We start from the raw sequence: 21,346 nt of genomic DNA on the forward strand, positions 1-21,346 counted from the left end.
GTTGATCTCTGTAAAGCATTCGATTCAGTGAATCGCGATGCCCTCTGGAGGATACTTGGTCTTTGTGGGGTGCCACCAAAACTGATCAATCTGAACTCCCTCCCATCTCCTGAAACCTGCAAATGGAGATAACCAATGAATAAAGGTAAATAATTGACATCTAACGTAATTCCTCGAAAAAAGCTCCTCTGAATGCCTCATGTATTAAATGCTTTGGTGCTGCAAGATGGTCTGGAGTCCGACAGGATGGCTCAGAGGTAGCGCACTTGCATTTAAGCTGCCGATTCTGGGTGAACATCAAGCTGGGTGTCCCCTCTGCTAGCATTAGTTTGTGGATGTTAATGATAATTCATGAAGAATATACGAGTTAATGTCAGCACCTTGGAACAAATTACAAATTCCTGCGCAAATCATCTCCAGCTGAACATCATCTCCATGCTCGCTTTTTTAAAAAAGACTTGCGCCAACATTTTCCCCCAACAAACCCCACATGTAGGTGGGGATAATTGGGGCCGTTAAAGAAGTAGTAGTAGTAGTAGTGTCTGTAATAGTCTCATGAGACATTCTGGTTGTGACAGCTTGGGCAGTCAAGCTGTACTTCAAACAGGTCAAAATCTCACTTTAAACGGAGACATCATATCGGAGTCCAAAGGCAATTGTCAGAAAACTGTCCAGTTATTATTGCAATTACCTGGATCGTACTTGGGCCTCAGTTTGGCATTTCTGAAAATGTTAGCATGTCTCGAAACACTTAAAAACCTGTAATTAGTGTCACGTGGAAAGGTCGAGAATAACAGCAATCGTAGAACGATAATTAATCGGTGGACAACAGCATAATCAACTCAACCAAGTGTGTAAAAGTAAGAAACACAATTTAACAAAAACCAAAAAGCAGTAAAATTGTAAACTTTCCAAGATTAACGTACCAGCGTTGTCGATAGTTCGGTCCCGCTTCCACTGTGACGGTAGCGTAGCGGCCGTACTGGACGCACAGGGATTCTGCTTGTCCACGTGCTGATGCTTCGCTTTGCTTGCATGGCTGTTACTCGCCTGGATCGATGGACACACAAAAAAAGACAAGATTAATGTATTGGTTTGGGTTATAAAAGGTACGATGTACACAAACACCTCATGTGCCCTACTTAATAAATAAACAAATGTGTATTCGTTTGTTTGAGTGCATATTGTGTATTGAGTGTTCGTGTCGATATATTTTTTTCCCTATCAACAATATCACAAACAGTGACAGCATACTCCATTTGTCCTCCTTTCTCAAAGTATTTTTTTTTATTCCTAAAACGTACTTATTTCGTTTCACAACTGGAATAATACTCTTGAATTTGGACAAAAGTCTTGACAGCTTTTTAATATATCTAATCTTGTGTTGAAAGTTTTGCCTGTATTGCTGCTGTCACAGAGTTATTGATTTTATCGAATCTGCCCTTACATGACATCCTTCTGTCTCCAACCAATAACTTTGATATATTAGGGTCGTTATGTTAAAACAGAGCTCTCAAATTCATCAGTATCTCTCGGTAGGAGGCTGAGGATACAGGACCTTTTCCTTTTGTCAGCGTGGACAGATTGGTGGGCAAGCAGTCTCCTTTTCTCCTGTCGTCACCTTTCTACACACTCCCCACCCTAACCTTCTTTCCCCCTCTGGATTTTTCTGCCGAACCCCTCGCAAGTCTTACCAGGTCGCATTCCTTCGGACCCCTCCGAAGTACAACATTTATTTTCACCTCCACTCCTTTGTTCCCCTTTCCCCTCTTCTGTGGAATCAACTCCCGAAGTGTTCTCTCATGATTTTCCTTCCGTTCTTTCAAGATGGCAGCAAATTACCATCAGATATTCTTTGTTTTTTTTTTTTAAACCATGACATCATGTACAGTGGTTCATCAAAAGTAAAGGCCCGGTCACACCTTGACGTTTTAGCCAGCGATGGCAACGTATTAAAATTTATGTAAAACGCTGGCTTACGTTGAACTTTTGATGTTTTTTTTTTTTAAAGATTCGGACGTATTCATAGCGACTTGGTCTTATGTATATCGCATTAGTAACGGACACAGAACGTTTCGTTGTGTTATAGATAACTTATACCAACGAATGCTGAACCTGTTGTCGGTCTACTCAACCTATGCCCAACGATAGTCTAACTTAGGCATAGCGCGTTGCATGCATCGCCGACGATCTCGTGACGTAGCCTATTAAAAGGCTGACGCACAACGATTCAAATCATAACTGCCGTAGAAATGGAAGTGTCAACATCGCAGTCACACCTTGGTGATCTTGCCAGCGTATGCCGACCTAAGAATAATGTGTCTAAAACGTTGGGGCACGTCAAATACGGTATGAGTAAGTTTGGTATACGTGAGTACAACGCTAAAGTACGCTATCATACGTCGTAGTCAGTAGAGTACGTCAAGAAATTTTAAACATGTTCAAAATTTTACGACGTACTCGGCGTATGACGCACGTTCCGCATGCGATGGGGATAAGTTTTACACACTATATGCGGACGCTTACACACGTCCACAAAGGCTACTTATAAGCTACTCATAAGTCGAAACGCGTTGCGGTAATGTCTTTTTTACGCGAAACTTATTTCTAACTTATGTTTGACGTGCTTTGAACCAATTCTTTACGTAGTCCCAACACACATCGACGTATGTAGACGTATTCCAATGACGTCTTCCGGTCGACAAAAAAAACAAATGAACGTGTTTCTAGGTTACAACTGCCATATAAAGACGTGTTCCCAACGATTTTGGGAATTGGTATATAAAAATGGTGTTCATAAAAGGGGAACCCAACAGTGTTTGCGAGTCATTTTTGAGTCGATGTCCATGTCAGCAGTATCAGTATCAGTATCAGTAGTAGTTTGTTCATGTTGGCAGTAGTAGGTGAGTGTGAGGGGGAGGGTGTGGGTTATGATGGATCCTCCTTGCGTCCGCATGTCCACGGGTAGGAGACATCTTTGCACCATTGTTCGAAGTTCTTCGCAGCTAATTTTTTATGGGCCTTTTTCAACAATGAGCTATGGCTTGTTTTTACGATTTAGATATATTCATAACGGGTTGGACAAATGCACAATGAACTAATAATGTGCATAGAGCGCTTTGATTACTTATAGATACGATATACCAACGAATAATTATCGTGTAGCCGGCGTTCACAAACTATGCCCAACGATAGCCTAACTTATCCATATCGTGCGGCAGTTTATCTTTGCCGGTGACGTAGGGTTTGCTATTCATAGGCTGCCACTCAAAGATTTAAATGGCTGCATCTCCACTATTGAAAGTAGACGCTTGCGCTCAACAATTGGATTTGTTTTACACTCAACGACTTTTAAACGGTACCACTCAACTATTTTCATTGTTTACAATGAACGATATAAATTGCTGTCACTCACCTTTGTTTTTTGACGCTGGGGTTTTGAAATTTGAAGCGTTTCTTCTGAACGTGTTAAAACGCTCAAACTCGACTATTTTAAATCGACGCTGCTGATGGACAATTGGAATCATAGCCAAGCTAGACATCGAAGTGTGAACATCCTCGTCATGCCGAAGAAAAGTTTGAAGAATGCTGCAAATAAGTGTCCTGGCCGTGGTCGTGGCCGTGGACGCTGACGCAAGGACGATCCATTATACCGACGTCTTTCAGCCTATGAGTAACTTAAAAGTAACGTCTGTCGATGTGTGGCAACGATCGCGTAACGTGCCAACAACACGTTAATCATAGGTTAGAAATAAGTTTCGGGTACGCTAAACATTACATCGGCGTGTCTCAACTTATGATTAACTTACAAGTAGCATGTGTTGACGTCTGTCAACGATCGCAGAGCGTGCATACAATTTGTGGCCAGCATAGCGGAACGTGTGAGTCATACGCCGGCATACGTCGTGAAATTTCAAGCATACAAAAATTTGAGGACAACCGAAAAGTACAACGTTTAAAGCCAACGTACAACGACGTATGGCAGTGTTTTTCAGCGTGCTCTCAATGTTATCAAAACTTACCCATAACGTATTTAACGTGTGCCAGCCTTTTAGAAAAAAAATTCAAAAATCGGCATACGTTGGCTAAAACGTCAAGGTGTGACTGGGCCTTGACTCTGCAATACACACCCATGACAAATGAATGAATGTGAGTTCCCCAACAAGGAACTTCAATGCAGGAGAAAGCAATTAGACCGATCAAGCCTGTGCAATGGTTGCCAATCTATGGTTGTTTGTCCATGCTCTATCCTACTTCAAGGGGCTGTCACACCTTGACGTTTTAGCCAGCGTATGGCAAGGTATCAAAATGTATGTAAAACGCTGGCGTACGCTGAACTATTGATGTTTTTTTTAAAGTTTTGGGTGTATAATAACGTGTTGGATGTATGCATAATGTTTTAGTAACGTACACAGAACGTTTCAATCACATATAGATAACTTATACCAACGAATGCTGAGCGTGTTGTCGGCGTTCACAACCTATGCCCAACGATAGTCTAACTTATGCATAGCGCGCGGCAGCGTATCACCGACGATCACGTGGCGTAGGCTATTCATACGCTGCGGCTCGACAATTCAAATCATAACCGCACTAGACATCGAAGTGTGAAGCCGCTGTCACACCTTGACGTTTTAGCCAGCGTATGCTGACGTATGAAAAATTTGCCAAACCAAGCTGGCACACGTCAAATACGTTATGGGTAAGTTTTGTATACGTTAAGAGCACGCTGGCATACGTCGAAAAATTTCAAACATGGAAAATTTTCTCACACCTCGGCGTACTACGACGTATGCCAGCGGACTACGAAAAAAGCCAGCGTACTACGACGTATGCCAGCGTGCTCTTAACGTATACAAACTTACCCATAACGTATTCAACGTGTGCCAGCGTTTTAGCCAAATTTTGCATACGTCTTGCATACGCTGGCTAAATCGTCAAGGTGTGACAGGGCCTTAAATGCTGAGCATCAAGCAGGGAAGCAGCACGTTACATTTTAAAATATTTGTTATGACTCGGACAGGGTTTGAACCACCGATTTCCCAGACTCAAAACAGAGGCTCAAACCATTATGCCACCGAGTCTGGTCAATGGTATAATGGTTGGAAGCAAGTGACCTTTTATACTCCTCCCCCCCGAATTAAAATAAAATACTAAATTAAGTGAAATCGGTGTAATAAGAGCCCCCCCCCCCTTCGAGGTTCAAGGAAATTTTGCACAATATCTATCGACTTATTTATTCCTGACTCGAGTTAACGCTTTACAATCTGGCTGAACGCAATACCCCAAGAGTGCAATTGAAATCGATTCCAGCAGCACTGCATGTTCAGCTCCGTCTTTAGAGATAGTTTTGATCAAGGTTGGTTTATGTCATCATAAACATGAAAGGAAAAAAAATCACAATACTTACTCTGGAAAGTGTTCTGTGTACAGGATTGTTTGGTAGTGGGAGTGGGGGACTGGAACATTGCGACAATGTATGGTAGCTTGGGTTGGAGAAGTATTGATGTGTTTGTCCATTGTAAGTTGTTTGATCTGCAGGAAGACCAAGCCACATGGGGAATTACACCACCGCGAGGAGTTTCGCTCTCCTAAAGTTGATCTGCTGTAGTTGGAACAACAACTTTGCTTTAAGAATTCACTTTAGTTTTGTAAAAATGTATCATAGTCAAGTCATTAACAGAATAATGGGTTGCAGAGACAAATATGAAAACATCTATTAAGTAACCACACCATTGTCTGCATTACAGAGGTATCCAAGACCTCTTTTGACACTGCCCATTAAACATTCCAAAGGAGGCCTACTGGGATGAAGGATACATCATATGCTCTCCCCTTTGAGGTGGTACTCCTGCTTCAAACCTAGCTTGACTTCATGCTGTGAAAAAGAAGGCTTGCAGGATCATTGTTATCTCCCGCAATGAAGCCGAGTCTTTGGGTCTCTCACACTCTCACCGGAGGAAGGTTGATGGTCTTCGTCTTCAACAGACTCCTCTCTGGCCTTGCCCCGACCCACTCTGTCTGTGGTGCTCTGTCCCCCCTAAATTTCCACACATCGCTCAAGGTCTGCCAAAATCCGGCTTCTGGTGAAACGACCAAAATCAAGAATCACTGATCATCTTCACTCTTTCATTTCTCTTTTTCCCCACCTCTGGAACAAACTCTCACACTCTCTTCAATCCCACTCCTCACTCCAGGTCTTCAAAACAACTGTTCACCACCATCTCATATATCTTTCCCCATCCAAAACCATATGCCTGGTGTTGGCTTTATGGTTATGGTGGTGGGCTTGGGATCCTTGGATCTCGAGTTCAAATCCCACTCGGCTGTTGAATCAATACCAGCTGGGGTTGACTCTGCCTGTCATCCTTCCGAGGTCGGCAAAAGTGCCAGCTTGCTGGTATCGTGTGTCGGAGTGGCGACCCGTCCAGGATTGTGCCCAATCGCCAAGGAGACTGCTTCGGCAGCACCAACGCTCTGCACAGAGTATGGTCCTGATGGATGGATATCAGTGCACCAAGTAAGCTGAAATTCGATAGAAACCAGATCCAACTCCCTTGTCTGGTTACCCTCGCCGAAGGAGAAAGTATTGCATTTGGATCCTTTTGTTTGTTATCTTGCCAAAACAAAGTTTTTGCAAGATATGTTAGTCAGCTTGTATGTTTTGTTTTTTTTTTGTTTGTTTTTTTTGTTTGTCTCTAATCACGCATAAAAAATTCTGCAGAGCACAGTTATCATTGGAAATTTTTGTAACTTCGCACATCAGAGGCCTATAGAGGTCCCTTTCAGGGCATAAAATTTTGAAGGTCAAGGTCAAAGGTCAAGGTCACCGCAAATCAGGGGAGTCGACGAAACCCTTATTTTTTGAGTAATTTTGATCGGATCGTCTTCAAACTTCATGGGAATATTGTTCATGGTCTGGCGCTCAGCTGATTAATTTTTGGTGGTGATTGGCCTTGACCTTCATATGTTTTTTTTTTTTTGGTCTGTAATCACGTATAAATCACTCTGCAGAGCACAGTTATCATTGGAAATTTTTGTAACTTCGGATATCAGAGGCCCATAGAGGTCCCTTTCAGCACATAAAATTTTGAAGGTCAAGGTTAAAGGTCAAGGTCACTTTGTCGCAAATCAGGGGAGTCAACGAAACCCTTATTTTTTTTAGTAATTTTGACCGGATCGTCTTCAAACTTCATGGGAATATAGTTCATGATCTGGGGCTCAGCTGATTAATTTTTGGTGGCGATTGGCCTTGACCTTCATGGTTAGCACCTGAGGTCAAACATATTTGACCCCAAGGTCAAATTTTCAAGTTATTGGAACCATATCGTGTAGAACCTCAAATTGAACACCTCGATGAGTGCTTTCTAGATATGTCAAGCTTGAGACATTATGACGTCATTTGGTGACGTTATGAGGAAAACGCATATTTTTCATGGTTACTCTGTAGAACGATTCTCATCGGAATCTCTCGTAGGCAGATATTCCTCAAGGAGTCGCTCCTGGTGGATAGCAGCTCTGTTCACCTCAGTGTGACCTTAAAGAAGTCACACGTGGTCACCTTTTGGCAAGATACGGGTCACCTTGTGGGTGACATTGGTATATTTTTTTTTGTTTTTTTTTTTGTTTGTCTGTAATCACGTATCGATCACTCTGCAGAGCACAGTTATCATTGGAAATTTTTGTAACTTCGCATATCAGAGGCCTATAGAGGTCCCTTTCAGCGCATAAAATTTTGAAGGTCAAGGTCAAAGGTCAAGGTCACTTTGTCGCAAATCAGGGGAGTCGACGAAACCCTTAATTTTTGAGTAATTTTGATCGGATCGTCTTCAAACTTCATGGGAATATAGTTCATGGTCTGGCGCTCAGCTGATTAATTTATGGTGGTGATCGGCCTTGACCTTCATGGTTAGTACTGGAGGTCGAAAGTTTTTGACCCCAAGGTCAAATTTTGAAATCTTAGATACCATATCGAGTAATACCTCATATGAAAGTGCTTGATAAGTGCTTTCCAGATCTGTCAAAAGTTTGACGCTATGACGTCATTTGATGACGTCATGACAAAAAAACGGATTTTTCATGAAAATTGTATTTCCTCAGTTCTCATCAAAATCTCTTGATATTTCATGTACAACAGTCCTGGAGAGATACCATTAACCGTATGAAAATATAAAGGTCAAGGTCAAAGGTCAAGGCCACAAAAAGGTCAAGCATCAAGGTCGACGAAACCCTTATTTTTTGAGTAACTTTAATCGAATAAATAAGTCACTCATGTTCACATTTTGGCAAGATACTGGTCATCCTGGGGGTGACATTGGTTTTTTGTTTGTTTCTCCGCACAAAACTTTCGTGTTTTTCTCTTCAACCACTTGTCGGATTGAGAAAAAATTTTCATCACAGGTGTGACTACTCATCTAGTCAATGATAATTATAACGTCATAGGTCACGTGGTGTGGCAGCCATATTGGAAAAACTTTGGACCTCTGTATCTCTGAAACCATACCAAGGGAAAAATTGAAACTTGGCACACGGCAAGTACTCCTCATGGGAAATAAGTGTGAATTTTTTTTATGACGTCTTAGGTGCCTTCGTTATGACGTCATAGTTGCATATGTATAAATGCTACATCTGATCAGTATGAAAAATTTTGAGGGTCATCTAAGGATAAAATGGTCCACAGAAAAAAAAAATTGATGATGTCATCAGTCACGTGATTCGGCAGCCATTTAAAAAAAAATTTTTAACCTTTAAAAAATCCTCTCTGAAATAGCTGTACAGATAGAGGTGAAACTATACATGCATGACCACCTATCCATGAGGAACAAAAGTTTCACACATACGATAGGTCATATGGTTTGGCAGCCATATTGGATTTACAATAACATCTATACAAATCTTCTCCAGAAAGGCAAAACAGATCAAGGGGAAACCACAAAAATGTTCTGCAAGCCTTGGGTGTACAAGGTTGTTCAGGAATAATTGATGTCACATGGTTTGGCCGCCATATTGGATTGAAGAAAAATATTAAATAAACTTTTCTTTGGAACCACTTAATTAATCGACATAAAACTTTACAATTATGACCCAGCGGTGATGGGGAATAGATGTTTTAAATTCAAACTTGATCGGACACATGGTCTGGCAGCCAGAATTCTTTATTTTTATATTGATCTGGTTCTTTTCTTTAAAAAGTATTTTTTTTAACAAGACTCACTTGGGTGTGCCTGGATGGGTTTGAGGATAGAGGAGTAGCAGCTGAAATGTGAATCCTATTGAGGTTCTCTTGATGACTTCATCTCTGGTTTTTGCTTGTTCTGGTTCCTTCTGATGATTCCAATGCAGGATTGTTCCTATTTGGTCTTCCATTTGACTTGAAATTAATTTGTTTTAATCCCATTCTAAATTCAATTTAATAATAATGAAAAATGTCATGGGTCAGGGTCAGGTGTCCAATCAAAACGGAGTTGCTTCAAAGCAGGACGTCTTGGTACCCGGTCATCACTGCCAGCAGTTATAAAGTGGCATTTCTAATCATGTCTCTTATTAATTACTTAACACACCAGTACACAAATGGCACACAAAATGCACCACACAAAAGTCCTGGTGAGGTCTGCAATCTCTGATTGCTCTTTCTCTTGTTTGTTTTAGGTTTGCACTCGGAACGGTCTTCTCGTACGTGAGTCTTTTGTGCATCTGTTGGGAGAGATTAAGGAGACCTTTTTAAGAGTCAGCCTTCTTTTTATTTTACACGAGCAAATATAACCTGTCGCTTCGCTGACAGGGGTATGAAGGAGAAGGGGGGTGGAGAAAGAGAGAAGGAGAGAGAAGGGGAGGGAGGCAGAGAGGATGGAGGAAAGGGAGGGGTGGGGAGAGGAGGGAGGGGAAGCGAGAAGTGGGTGAAGAGGGGGAAGCTAAGAAGGGGAGAAGAGTGAGGAAGGGGGTTGGAGGTGGGGAAAGAAGATTGAGGAACAAAACACAGACACACACACACACACACACACACACACACACACACACACACACACACACACACACACACGTTCATCCCCTTGCTGGCTGCGCCCAATTGTTGCCCTGCGACTCCACTGCTAATTTAATCTTGCTCTTCCATGAGCCTTGCTCTTGTGGAGAAAAAAAAAAGACTGTGGGGAGCTTGCAAAACATTTGAAGACTTTTGAGATGTTTAAGATAATTATGTTCGTTTTCCCCCACCAACAAAATGCCAACAATGGAATCCTGCAAAGCCAAGACCAAATACCTGACTGTAAAAAAAAAAACAAAAAAAAACAGTCATCACACAAACAGCAATGATTCAATGATGAAGAACAACATGTTAGATCTACAGCAAAATGAAGATGAGCAAATAACTTGGAAAGAGAAAACAACTGCACAATACAGGCAGAAAAAAAAAAAGCAGCAGCAGCACCTGTGGCTTGAGGTTGAGCAGGTGCAGAAGGTGCTGCCCGGTTCAGAACACGCACAGCTGGCGTGTAGGAAACGGGCGGCTCCTCCTGGTCTTTAGTCTTGTGACGGCGCTGTCTATATATGAAGACCGCAATGAGTGCGAGCAAAACAGCAATGAGTAGCGCGATTCCCACCACGACCACCACGTAATGTCCATCTCTCGGCATTGCAGAACTGGACGCCTTGCTCAGGGCATTGGTGTTTTTGAAGAGCCCGGCTGGCGGAACAAATCGTGATCAGAAAACAAGGTTAGCATGTTTCCATTTGACATACAGCTGTGTTCAACCTTCAACAGGAAGTTATCAAATGACATTACATGCATATTCACAAAGAAAGGTGACCTTGAATCAAATCAAAAGTTTTGAGACTTGATGTGTGTGAAGGGAAGTTCATAGGTTTTAGCTTCAGATGAGTTAATTTTTCTGGGAGATGCTGATTTGCATCATTGCTGGGAGCAATGATGTATTGATGTCGGATTCGTTTTTTGAGATCAACTTCAGCTTATTGCTCTGAAAATGAAGACAACCTTTCGGGGGAGCGTGGAGGGGACATGAAAAAACGACCCTCCCGAATGTTTGCGCAACAAAAGAATTCTGGCTAATGGCCAAAACAATAAATAAAAGAACAGATGCACCCCTTAATCACTTCCATATTTGTACACTTTTAAACTTGTTAACATCTTTGGCCAATTCCTCCAAGCACAAATGATTCATGGCCAGATGTATACCTCCCTCCCCCCCTCCATGCCACTGCCACCCACTCCCCCGAGGGATATCATCAAGACGGCTATATTTTTAGAATATCACTTTAGCCAAAATCCATTAATGGCCAGCTGACAGCTGTTTCTGCCTTAGGGGACTCATCAGGCTAGTGACAGTTCTCTTGATAGCTCCAGGATGTCTTTACTCCATCTGTCCAATATAATCTTCTATAGAAATAATATGCGTATTTTGTTTGTTTCTCTGTCTTTCCATGAATTTTGTCTAAAACTACTTGACCATGAAAGCCCGTGACCATGCTACTTGTCCTCCTTGTGAAAATGTCTTTGTCCGAGCAGTTCCTGTTGTATAATGTTTCTTTTTTCCATTCCCAATGACCTTAATGTTTTTTTAATCACTGAGCTTACTTCTCCGCTAGTTTACTGAAGAATCTTGTGAGATGATGGAATCTCATGAGAATGTGAATTTAACATTTTCTATTTACTTTTAACATTGTTCTTGACTAACAGTAACAGGAATATTGTTAAGAATGGGAAGAGAGCAGAGGAGAGGACAGAGTCAGGGGTAGGAAGGAAAGGGGGGGGGGGCAGAGAGTTGGGAGAGCAAGGTTGAGTCATTGGGAGGAGGGTCGAGGGTTTGGGGTTGGGAGATTGGGTTGAGAACTTGGGGTTTGGTCGGGGGGAGGGGAGTTGAGGACTTGAAGAAGAAAGGGGGAGGACATAGTTGGGGTGGGGGACAGAGAGGTGGGTTGAGGATTTGGTGAGAGCGAAGCTCTCAAGAGTGGGAGGGGAGAGAGGTTGAGGAATTGGGGCCGTGGGGATGGGGAGGTGTTTGAAGACTTGTAATAGGAAGGGCATTTGAAGACAGTGTGGAGGGGTTTGAGGACTTGGGATGAGGAGTGAGGAACTTGAGGACTTGAGGTTGGGAGGGGGTTGAGGACTTTGGGTTGGGAGGGGGTTTAGGACTTTGGGTTGGTAGGGGAAGTTGAGGACCTGGGATTGGGTTGGGTGGGACTTGGGGGGGGTTTTACGAATTGAAGTCACATTTTACATCATGCGGCATTTCCGCAGGTCCCTGCTAGAATAACCATAATAGTTTTATGTTTAAACACTTCATTCCTTCCCATCCAAGTCCAACGATGTTCATACTGGACGAGCCTTTGCTCATGCAAGATGACATTCTCGTTCCGTGCCAGCGACGTGCACTTGCCTTTTCAACACAATATTATTACACAGCATTGTGGGCTTTACGAGAGCACTTCCATTTTTCAAGCGACTGTACTAAACTGGGGAAAGGGCATTATTGTTGCAGTCACGTTCATCGAAATACCTTGGGAGGTAAATAGTCAGAAGCAATTAATGCATAATGCATGCAATGTATTCCATATTACATTCGTGGTAATAATTATGGTTCGAGCTACAGAAGCAAAGAAAGGAACCAATCTCGTTTTCTCCTTCAAATATTAATCACAAAAAGAGTTGGACGGAGGCCCCGGGGAGTTTCATGTTACATCGAAGATCTGCTTCCTCATGATCTTTGTTTATGGCTTTCAATTGACAGCCATCTACTTATTACATCCTGATACAGAAATATGGCAGAATTTTAGCCTTACCCCCTCCCCGCCTTACCCCCCCATGACCCCTTTCTCTTTCGAAATGTGCAATATGTGTACCGAGCTTTCCCTTTACCCCAATATCATCCTAACCTCTTTTCCCTACTCTCCACTTCTCCCATCCATCCATCACCACACTGTTTCCGATTATGGTGAAGCAGTTTCTCAGCAAATAAATACACTGGGGAGTTTACCGTTTCTCGCACAACAAAACGGGGGATTGAACCTGCGCTCAGCAAATTACAACACACAATCTTAGCCAAATGAGCCAACCTTCGACCTCCACTCCGCTCTCCCTTACCACCCTGTCTCTTGCCCATCATCCGTATTCTCAATTTGGCTGACTGCCACCCAAGTAATAATTAACGGACACTTGTCTCCCTCATGCCATCTCCACATACCTTGATCACAGTGCAAACCCTTCCAGCCTGGACTGCAGTGGCAGGCTCCGGTCAGAGCACTGCAGGAACTATTGTGCAGACATTTGCAATGATGCTGGCAGCCGAAGCCGTAGGATCCAGACGGACATTCTGCAGGCAGTCGCAATGACGATCGACGTACATCATGGAAACAGGGAGGGAAGAGGAATACAATGGGAAAAGTTGCAAAGTAATTGTTGATGGTTCTAATATGATCTGAACTTTGATTTACAGTTTACCTTTGTTCAACATGACAATTAAATCAGGAAACCTCTCGTTATTGGTGTTGGTTACCAACACTATAAACACAAAAAACTAGAACGGCACTCGGAAGAGCGCATCCCTCCGCCAGGCTGAACAGTTTACGCTTTCTATCCCACTGATAGGCAGGATCCGCATCCGAATATTCACCACAATCGAATCAGTTTGTGCTCGTCATATACCCAAACCGTCCACTAAGTTTCGTCCAAATCCGTCTGTAGCTTTTTGAGATATTGTGCTATATATCGTTTTTGGCCCGATATCTCAATGATGAAGAATCACTTTAAAAATTCTCGGATCCGGATCCAGATCATAATCTTCACCAAAACCTTATCAATTCGTCCTTTTGTCACACAACCAACCTGTCCACCTAATTTCATCCGAATCCATGCACCACTTTTTGAGATATCCTGCTATCAGACAAACAGTGGTGAAACCACAACCTCGGTCCACCATCAGTGGTGGAGGTAATTATTTATCGTCAGAGATTATTACGTCTTAGTAATAAAAGTCCATGTCAAATGTGAACCACTTTGGTACAATCGTGAATGTGTGCACGAACACACTATATCGGTGGTGTGTGTGTGTGTGTGTGTGCACACACACACACACACACACACACACACACACACACACACACACACACACACACACACACACACACACACACACACACACACACACACACACACACACACACACACACACACACACACACACACACACACATCGAACCCCCTAACTTGATGAGGCAGCATAGTGCAAATCGAGTCCCATCACAGCAATTGCTGCATGACCTGTTTCACCAGAGCAGACTATAGGTGTGCTCACCGTCTGTCCATCCATCCCACTTCTGGTTTTTCAGACTTTTTTTCCAGACTCTAACATATTCAACTGTAACTTGGTACATGGTTTTTTCATGATAAGTTAGAGAACAAGTTCGAGTTTCATTGCATTTCATCAACTTTCCACAGTTGTGCTCTTTTTGGACTTAGAAATATCACATCAGTCAGGGACATGTATTACAAAGCAATTCTTGCTCTTGTTTTTTTTTTTGGTGGGGGAGGGGGGGTGGGATTTGTAAACATAGTCGAGGCTCATGGAAGAGCTCGATGAGTCTACTGAATATGAGGACACAACAGCACAACAGCACAAGGGGGGAAACACCAACAGCAGAGTTGAAGGCCAAGACAGAGGCAGACTTGGACAAACAATGGGTTTGGGGAAGAATAAGGGGCAGAAGAGGATGCATGGAGTGGACAAGATGGATAGAGAAGGAAACTCTCAGGTGGGAAAACTCGGTTTAGGTAATGTGGGCGAATTGGAGCTTCCATAAAGTGTCGACACAACGACAGTCTGCCCTCGTATGTTCCGGTTGTGAGTCACAGGAATTTTCTCAGGACTGCATTAACATGATGTGAAGTTGTTAAGGAGCGTGGTCATCGGTTTATATCATCAATATCATGAATGCGGTGATCAATATATTAGTTTCAGTTTCAACATCATAAATTTCAAAATCGAATGAGACCTGAGATGCTGTATTTCAACCATGCAAGGTAAATGATAAAAAAACTACTTAGTAATCCATGCACTTATTGGTAGTCATTTAAGGATTAAATGACATTAGAACTATATGTTCTTCGAGATTTGTCTCACATGACATGACCCCTCCTCCATAAAAAGCACTTATTCATGTCTTTACGGCATCTTATAGGACCCCAAATATTTCTAAAAGTGCTTCCCAAAATGAAAACGGTGATCGATCAATTCATGGCTGGGAATGCGCTAGCGAGACGTATAATGGGTCTGTAATGAGAGCAAAATGAAATGATGTGTTGGAAGTGAGCGGATGAAGGAGGGCAGTAATGTGGATGTTGCTGCATGAAGAATGCGGTGATGAGGCGTACTGATCTGGCACCACACGCCCATGAAACCAGCCATGCATGAGCACAGCCCACTGATGTGATGGCAGTCAGCCCCATTCTCGCACTGGCACAGCTGGGCACAGCTCTTTCCAAAAAATCCCATGGGACAACCTGTGGTGATGCAGAACGCATGTGCAGATACACACACACACACACACACACACACACACACACACACACACACACACACACACACACACACACACACACACACACACACACACACACACACGGTTTGTGCTGCATATCTCTGGCCTTAAGTTCAACTTTTTACAGACACAGATATATAGCTTTGCCCAGAGGATGTGAGCGGCTCGGCGTGCTCTGCATGGTCTATCCTGTGATCAGTGTATTTTGTGAAGACCAAAATTGGAATGACCTTTTCTTTGCGGGCGATAATGTAATGAGTTTTATCGATGCCACTGTAATTACAAGAGATGACCTGACCACAGCTTGCGACCACAGAAAAAGATTTCTGGAGAAAATGTATTTCGATTGTTCCGAAGTAAAGGTAGGCCGCATTGGTGGACTTTAAAAAGGAAAGCAAGGGTTGTTTTCATGCAGAGAATAGGATGGGATGAAAATGTTTCCTGTTTGCAAATCAAACAAAAGTGGATTTCGTGCTGGTGGGAGTGCAAAGAGGTAGCCCATTCCCCTTTGAAGATATCCTGGTCACGGTTCGAATTCCACAGACCCGTTTCTGAACAGTCACCTTTAATGGTATTTCGCAGGCAGGATGTTTCGACGAGTGTACCGTCCTTCAAATGGTACATTAGGCTTGGGACACATCTGCCTGCATTTGTTGGTTGGAGTTAAATATCCAACGGTAGATTTTGTAAGAGAAGGCCATTGTGTGCCAACACCATGGGCAAATTCTAAATGCATGCCTCAACCACCCATTGGGTTCCCACTGGTCTCCTTGCATTGTCCACCAGGCACACTCAATGGACCAATGGTGACCTATCAAGGACATGACCAGTCTGAACATTCAGGAAATGGGCACACATGTGGATTTGAAGTAATAGGGTCTTCGTACTTTCAATACTTTTTAAATAACCATTTTCCATGTACGAACAGAACGTAATGCCACATTTGATGGTTACATTCAGTGTCGTGTAATAGCAAGGAACACCGTCAGTTGTTTTTCAAGCAAGTCAGAGCATTAGTTTGTAGTCTCATCCAAAAGTGGTTGTGAGACTATTCTAACTCTGCTGTCTGTGTGTCCACGTCTATATATTTTTGCTTTAATTTTTTTTCCCTCTACAACCGCATGTCTGACCGATGTGAAACTTTAAACGTAGAAGAGAATCCCAATGAAGAATATTTTATTGATAACTCTGAAGTCAGAGGTCACATGGTATGGTAGCCATATTGGATTAAAGGGGAAAAAAAATTGGACATCTCTAAAACTGCTCAAGGAAAAAAAATTGAAACTTGGCACATGTCATTCCAGCCATAATTGGTTGAATCAAAATCCTTAACCAAAATATCTGAAACTTCATATATCTGATCTATGACTCGATGCGAGCGAAGAATTAAATTTATGTCACCGGTCAGTAGTCTGGCAGCCATATTGGATTGAAAATAAAAATGTTTTAAAAAATGGTCTTCTCCACAACTGCTTCACAGACCAATGCAAAACTTCATACATATGATTGATTAGCCATGGGGAAAAATATAATTTGAAATCCTTTTTTCATATTCATCTTCACTGATGTAATTTAGCCTTAATGTGCACAAAAGTTGTCTTTAAATATCCTAATAATCACTCAATAATCAATAAGGCTATGGATAATGGCAATGTATGTGACATAATAGGGTGCATGGATGATTCGGGTGTGTGGCCCATAATAACAGTGGGCCATAATAGTAGCGTGTTCAGTTAATGATGGTATTTTTGTAGAGAATGAACATGTGAGCAAGACTATGCACTCTACTGAGTGCTGTTCTACTTTCTCAATGTAATGCTGGCGAGATGTTTGAGGCGTGATTTATGAGTCCAGAGCCATATCTCAGTCTTCAGCTGGAAAGTGTCAGATCGAGTCAAGAGATACAAGAAAAACAGTCAAAACAGAATTGCCAAATTGAATTAAAACTGAACATCTCGCGTGGAACGCGAGATGCACATAAAAGGTGGATGAAACAGAAAAAGCGCAAAATAATGGCAGTAAAAGTGTCAAGAGCATTTGTGAGGCCACAAACATTGTGATAATGAATAAATGAAAGAAGTGATTTGGAAGGTTTGTTTTAATAAATGATATAAGTAATGATTATGAATTGATCACAATTCCCTTAAACAAATCATAAACTAGAAAGAGCAATCAGAGATTCCAGATGCTCACCAGAACTTGTTTTGTGTGGTGTAATTTGTGTGGCGTTTGTGTCCTGGTGTTACATAATTAATAAGAGACATAATTAGAACTGCGACTTTAAAACTGCTGGCAGTGATGACCATACCAAGACGTTCCGCTTTGATGCAACCCCGCTTTGATCGGCCACCTGACCCTGACCAATGACATTTTAAAATTATTGAAATGAATTTAGAATGGGATTAAATATATATTCAATTCAAATCAAGTGGAAGACCAAATAGGTACAGTCCTGCATTGGAGTCATCAGAAGGAACCTGAACAAGCAAAGAGCAAAGATGTAGTCATCAGGAAGAACCAAGATAGGGTTCGGATTTCAGCTGCTACTCCTCTACCCTCAAACCAATCCAGGCACAGTCAAGTAAGCCTCATTCAAAAATAAAAAATAAAAAAGAACCCAGATCAAAAAAAATAAACAATTCTGGCTGCCAGACCATGTGTCTGATCAAGTTGAAATTTCAAACATCTATTCCCCATCATCACTAGATCATAATTGTGAAGTTTCATGTCGATTGATTAAGTAGTTCCAGCGAAAACATTATTTAATATTTTTCTTAAATCCAATATGGCTGCCAAACCATGTGATCTATGACATCATATGTGTGAACCTTTTGTTCCTCATGGATAGTCAGTCATACGTGTAAAGTTTCGCCTCGATCTGTTCAGCCATTTCAGAGAAGATTTTTGAAGGTTTTTTGTTGTTGTTGTTGTTGTTGTTGTTAAACAATATGGCTGCCAAATCACGTGACCGACGCCGTGATCAATTTTTTTTCCTGTGCACCTTTTTATCCCGAGATGACCCTCAAATTTTCATACTGATCAGATGTAGCATTATGCATGTGCAATGACGTCATAACGAAGGCACCTATGATGTCATCAAAAAAATCCACATTCATGATGACTACTTGCCGTGGGCCAAGTTTCAATTTTTTCCTTGGTGCGGTTTTAGAGATACAGAGGTCCAAATTTTTTACATTTTTCCAACATGGTTGCCGCACCATGTAACCTATGATCTCATAACTATGATTACAGAATTCTACATGAGTAGTTGCACCAATGGTGAAAATTTCGTCCCAATCCGACAAGTGGTTGCGGAGAAAAACACAAAAGTTCGGTGCTATGCGGAGAAAAAAACAGACAGACAGACAGACAGGCAAACAAATGGACCCAAACGCAATACCCTATCCTTCGCTGAGGGTAATCGGCAAAAAAAGAGTTGGCCATGTCAATAATATAGAATCATGATCATTCAATACTCAACTGTATGTTATATGAACTATTTGAGATGATGACACCAGCGTGTCCCAATTTATATCAACACCTATGTCTTGTGTTCAAACATAAAAATGATAAAGGAAATATCTCAAGAATACATATGCTTCTTCTTCTTGGTCTGTCGTATGCAGCACATGGCTGCGGGTAGCATCATTTGCGAGGGTAGCATCATTTGCTGGAGCACAGCTGTACCGCTGCATTGCATATGCAAATGTGGACGTGGATTAGTTGAGAAAAGGCAAATAAGGGAGTGGGGGGTGGGGGTGGGATGGGGTTTACAGGAGAAGAGTATAGGGTACATCACATACATAATTATTTAACATACTGAGTGGTGGAGCGGAGATGGAAAACTTCGAAAACTACCATTTGTGCATACCTTTGATGTTGTTGTTGAGCTGTTAATATTGCTTTTAAACCCCCTACCAAATCACAATTGCACATCTGCCTAAAAAAAGAATCCATTGTGAACTTTTCATAGCTGAGAATTTACACTGGAGGAGTCACGACACCATTGTGGGGTGATGCAGAAGCAGCCTTATAAAGGGGAAGGAATTTGCCCAGGGTAACCAGCACTCAATGGCCTAGTCTTTTTGAAAGGCACCATGCGCTATTTGGCATCCGAGACACCATGCCAACACTATCAGATGGTCAAGGGGGCTTAATGTTATGCATGAGGGTTTTACATCCTCTTTTACCTCCGCCACCGAAGGTGGATGGACGTTATGTTTTCACCCCTGTCTGTCTGTGAACAGGATATCTCAAAGTTGCAGACGGATTTGGACGAAATTTGGTGGAGAGCTTGGGTATGTGACACGGACAAAATTATTAGATTTCGGTGAAGATCCAAATCTGGATCCAATCATTTTTAAAGTGATTTTTCTCCATAGAGAGATAGACCAAAAATGACGTAAAGCAGGATATCTCAAAAAGTTGCGGATGGATTTGGACAAAACATTGTGAGCAGGTTGGGTATGTAACAAGGAAGAATCGATTTGATTTTAGTGAAGATTTGAATCTGGATCCGTATCTGAGAATTTTTCAAGTGATTCTTCAACATTGAGTGATAAAGCTTAAATGATACATAGCACGACATCTGAAAAACTCCTGGACGGATTTGGACGAAACTTGTTGGACAATAACAAGCCGATTCGATTTTAGTTCAGGTCCGAATCCAGATCCGGCCTATCATGGGATACAAAACGTAAACCAATCAGCCTGGCAGACGTATGCACTCTACCGCGTGGCGGTTATAGTTTTGTCCGTTATGTCCTGATCCGTTCAGTGTGCTTGTTCTTCCAAAAGCCTCGACTATGTCTACAAAAAAAAAGTACCCTCCAAATGAATAGCATGCTCAATGATGCACATACGTGGATGAAAAACACCAGGTTGACTGTTTTTTTAAAGAATTGGCAATCAAACGCAGACCAGACGATTCTATCTCCAAGATATCCTTTCAGCTTACACCTGTTTTATAAACAGCCCATAAATACATCAAGTTCAGGTCAACAAATTGTCTGAAAAACCCAAAAATACCCTATCCCACTGCCACTTGTTAAAATTAAACTTTTTATTATCGGCCCACTTTCAAAAAAGGGCCTTTTAGGGATGTGGTCTCCAATTGTGCATGCATCTTGGATCTGGGTTGAGTCAAGACCTCTAATCCATAAACGGGCAAACATACAAGTACAGTAGAAGTCAATGTATGGAACCGACTTCATCATTTTTGTTCGTGAGATCGTAAATAGGTGTTGGGTCACCTGCTTGATGTAGTACCAAGACCCCAGTGGACATTTTGTCGACGCACTTATGTGGCTTATTCGAACCTTGTCCAAGTGACCGACCACATAGCTCACCAGAAGCCCCAATCCAAGCAGCTTGAAGGTGATCTTGTGCACTTTTGCATGTATCCTCTCCACCATTGGGAGTACAAGAAGAGACTCAACATCCTCGGTGGCGAAACAGAGCGTCTGTTTTGAGTCGAGGTCGGCGGTTCGAACCTCGGCCGAGCCATACCAAAGCCTATAAAAATGGCATGTGCTGCTTCCTTGTTTGACACTCGGCATTTAAAAAGGATAGAGCATGGACAAACAACCATAGGTTGGCAATAACAGCACAGGCTTTGATGGGTCTAATGGCCTCCTCCTTTGTCAAAGCTCCCCGATAAGGGAACTCATATAACATGGCTCTTCCATTTTGAGGTAGACTTCACGATGAACTCTCCTGGCTCTAAATTTTAAAGGTGTTGGTTCTAGTTCCACTCGTAGACGAATCAGAGCTGTGAAAAAAAAAACCTAACAGCACA

The 21,346-nt window shown here is 42.1% G+C and overlaps 1 protein-coding gene across 6 annotated transcripts in view; it reads right to left on the bottom strand.

Annotated features, from left to right (window-relative positions):
* MEGF10 (multiple EGF like domains 10) overlaps positions 1–21,346 on the bottom strand; it is a 425,111-nt gene that overhangs the window by 13,316 nt on the left and 390,449 nt on the right. For all 6 annotated transcript variants that reach the window (XM_085846391.1, XM_085846390.1, XM_085846392.1 and 3 more), the window contains 5 exons: positions 15,383–15,511; positions 13,197–13,325; positions 10,427–10,681; positions 5,411–5,535; positions 927–1,050 (listed from right to left, as the gene is read on the bottom strand). In XM_085846391.1, coding sequence (XP_085702517.1) covers positions 927–1,050; positions 5,411–5,535; positions 10,427–10,681; positions 13,197–13,325; positions 15,383–15,511 — 762 coding nt within the window. The remainder of the gene's footprint in view (positions 1–926; positions 1,051–5,410; positions 5,536–10,426; positions 10,682–13,196; positions 13,326–15,382; positions 15,512–21,346) is intronic.

The sequence above is a fragment of the Eptatretus burgeri genome, chromosome 11, assembly GCF_056783735.1.
Source record: "Eptatretus burgeri isolate ZD-2024b chromosome 11, Ebu_testis_v1, whole genome shotgun sequence".
In the NCBI taxonomy this organism is placed as follows: Eukaryota; Metazoa; Chordata; class Myxini; order Myxiniformes; family Myxinidae; genus Eptatretus; species Eptatretus burgeri.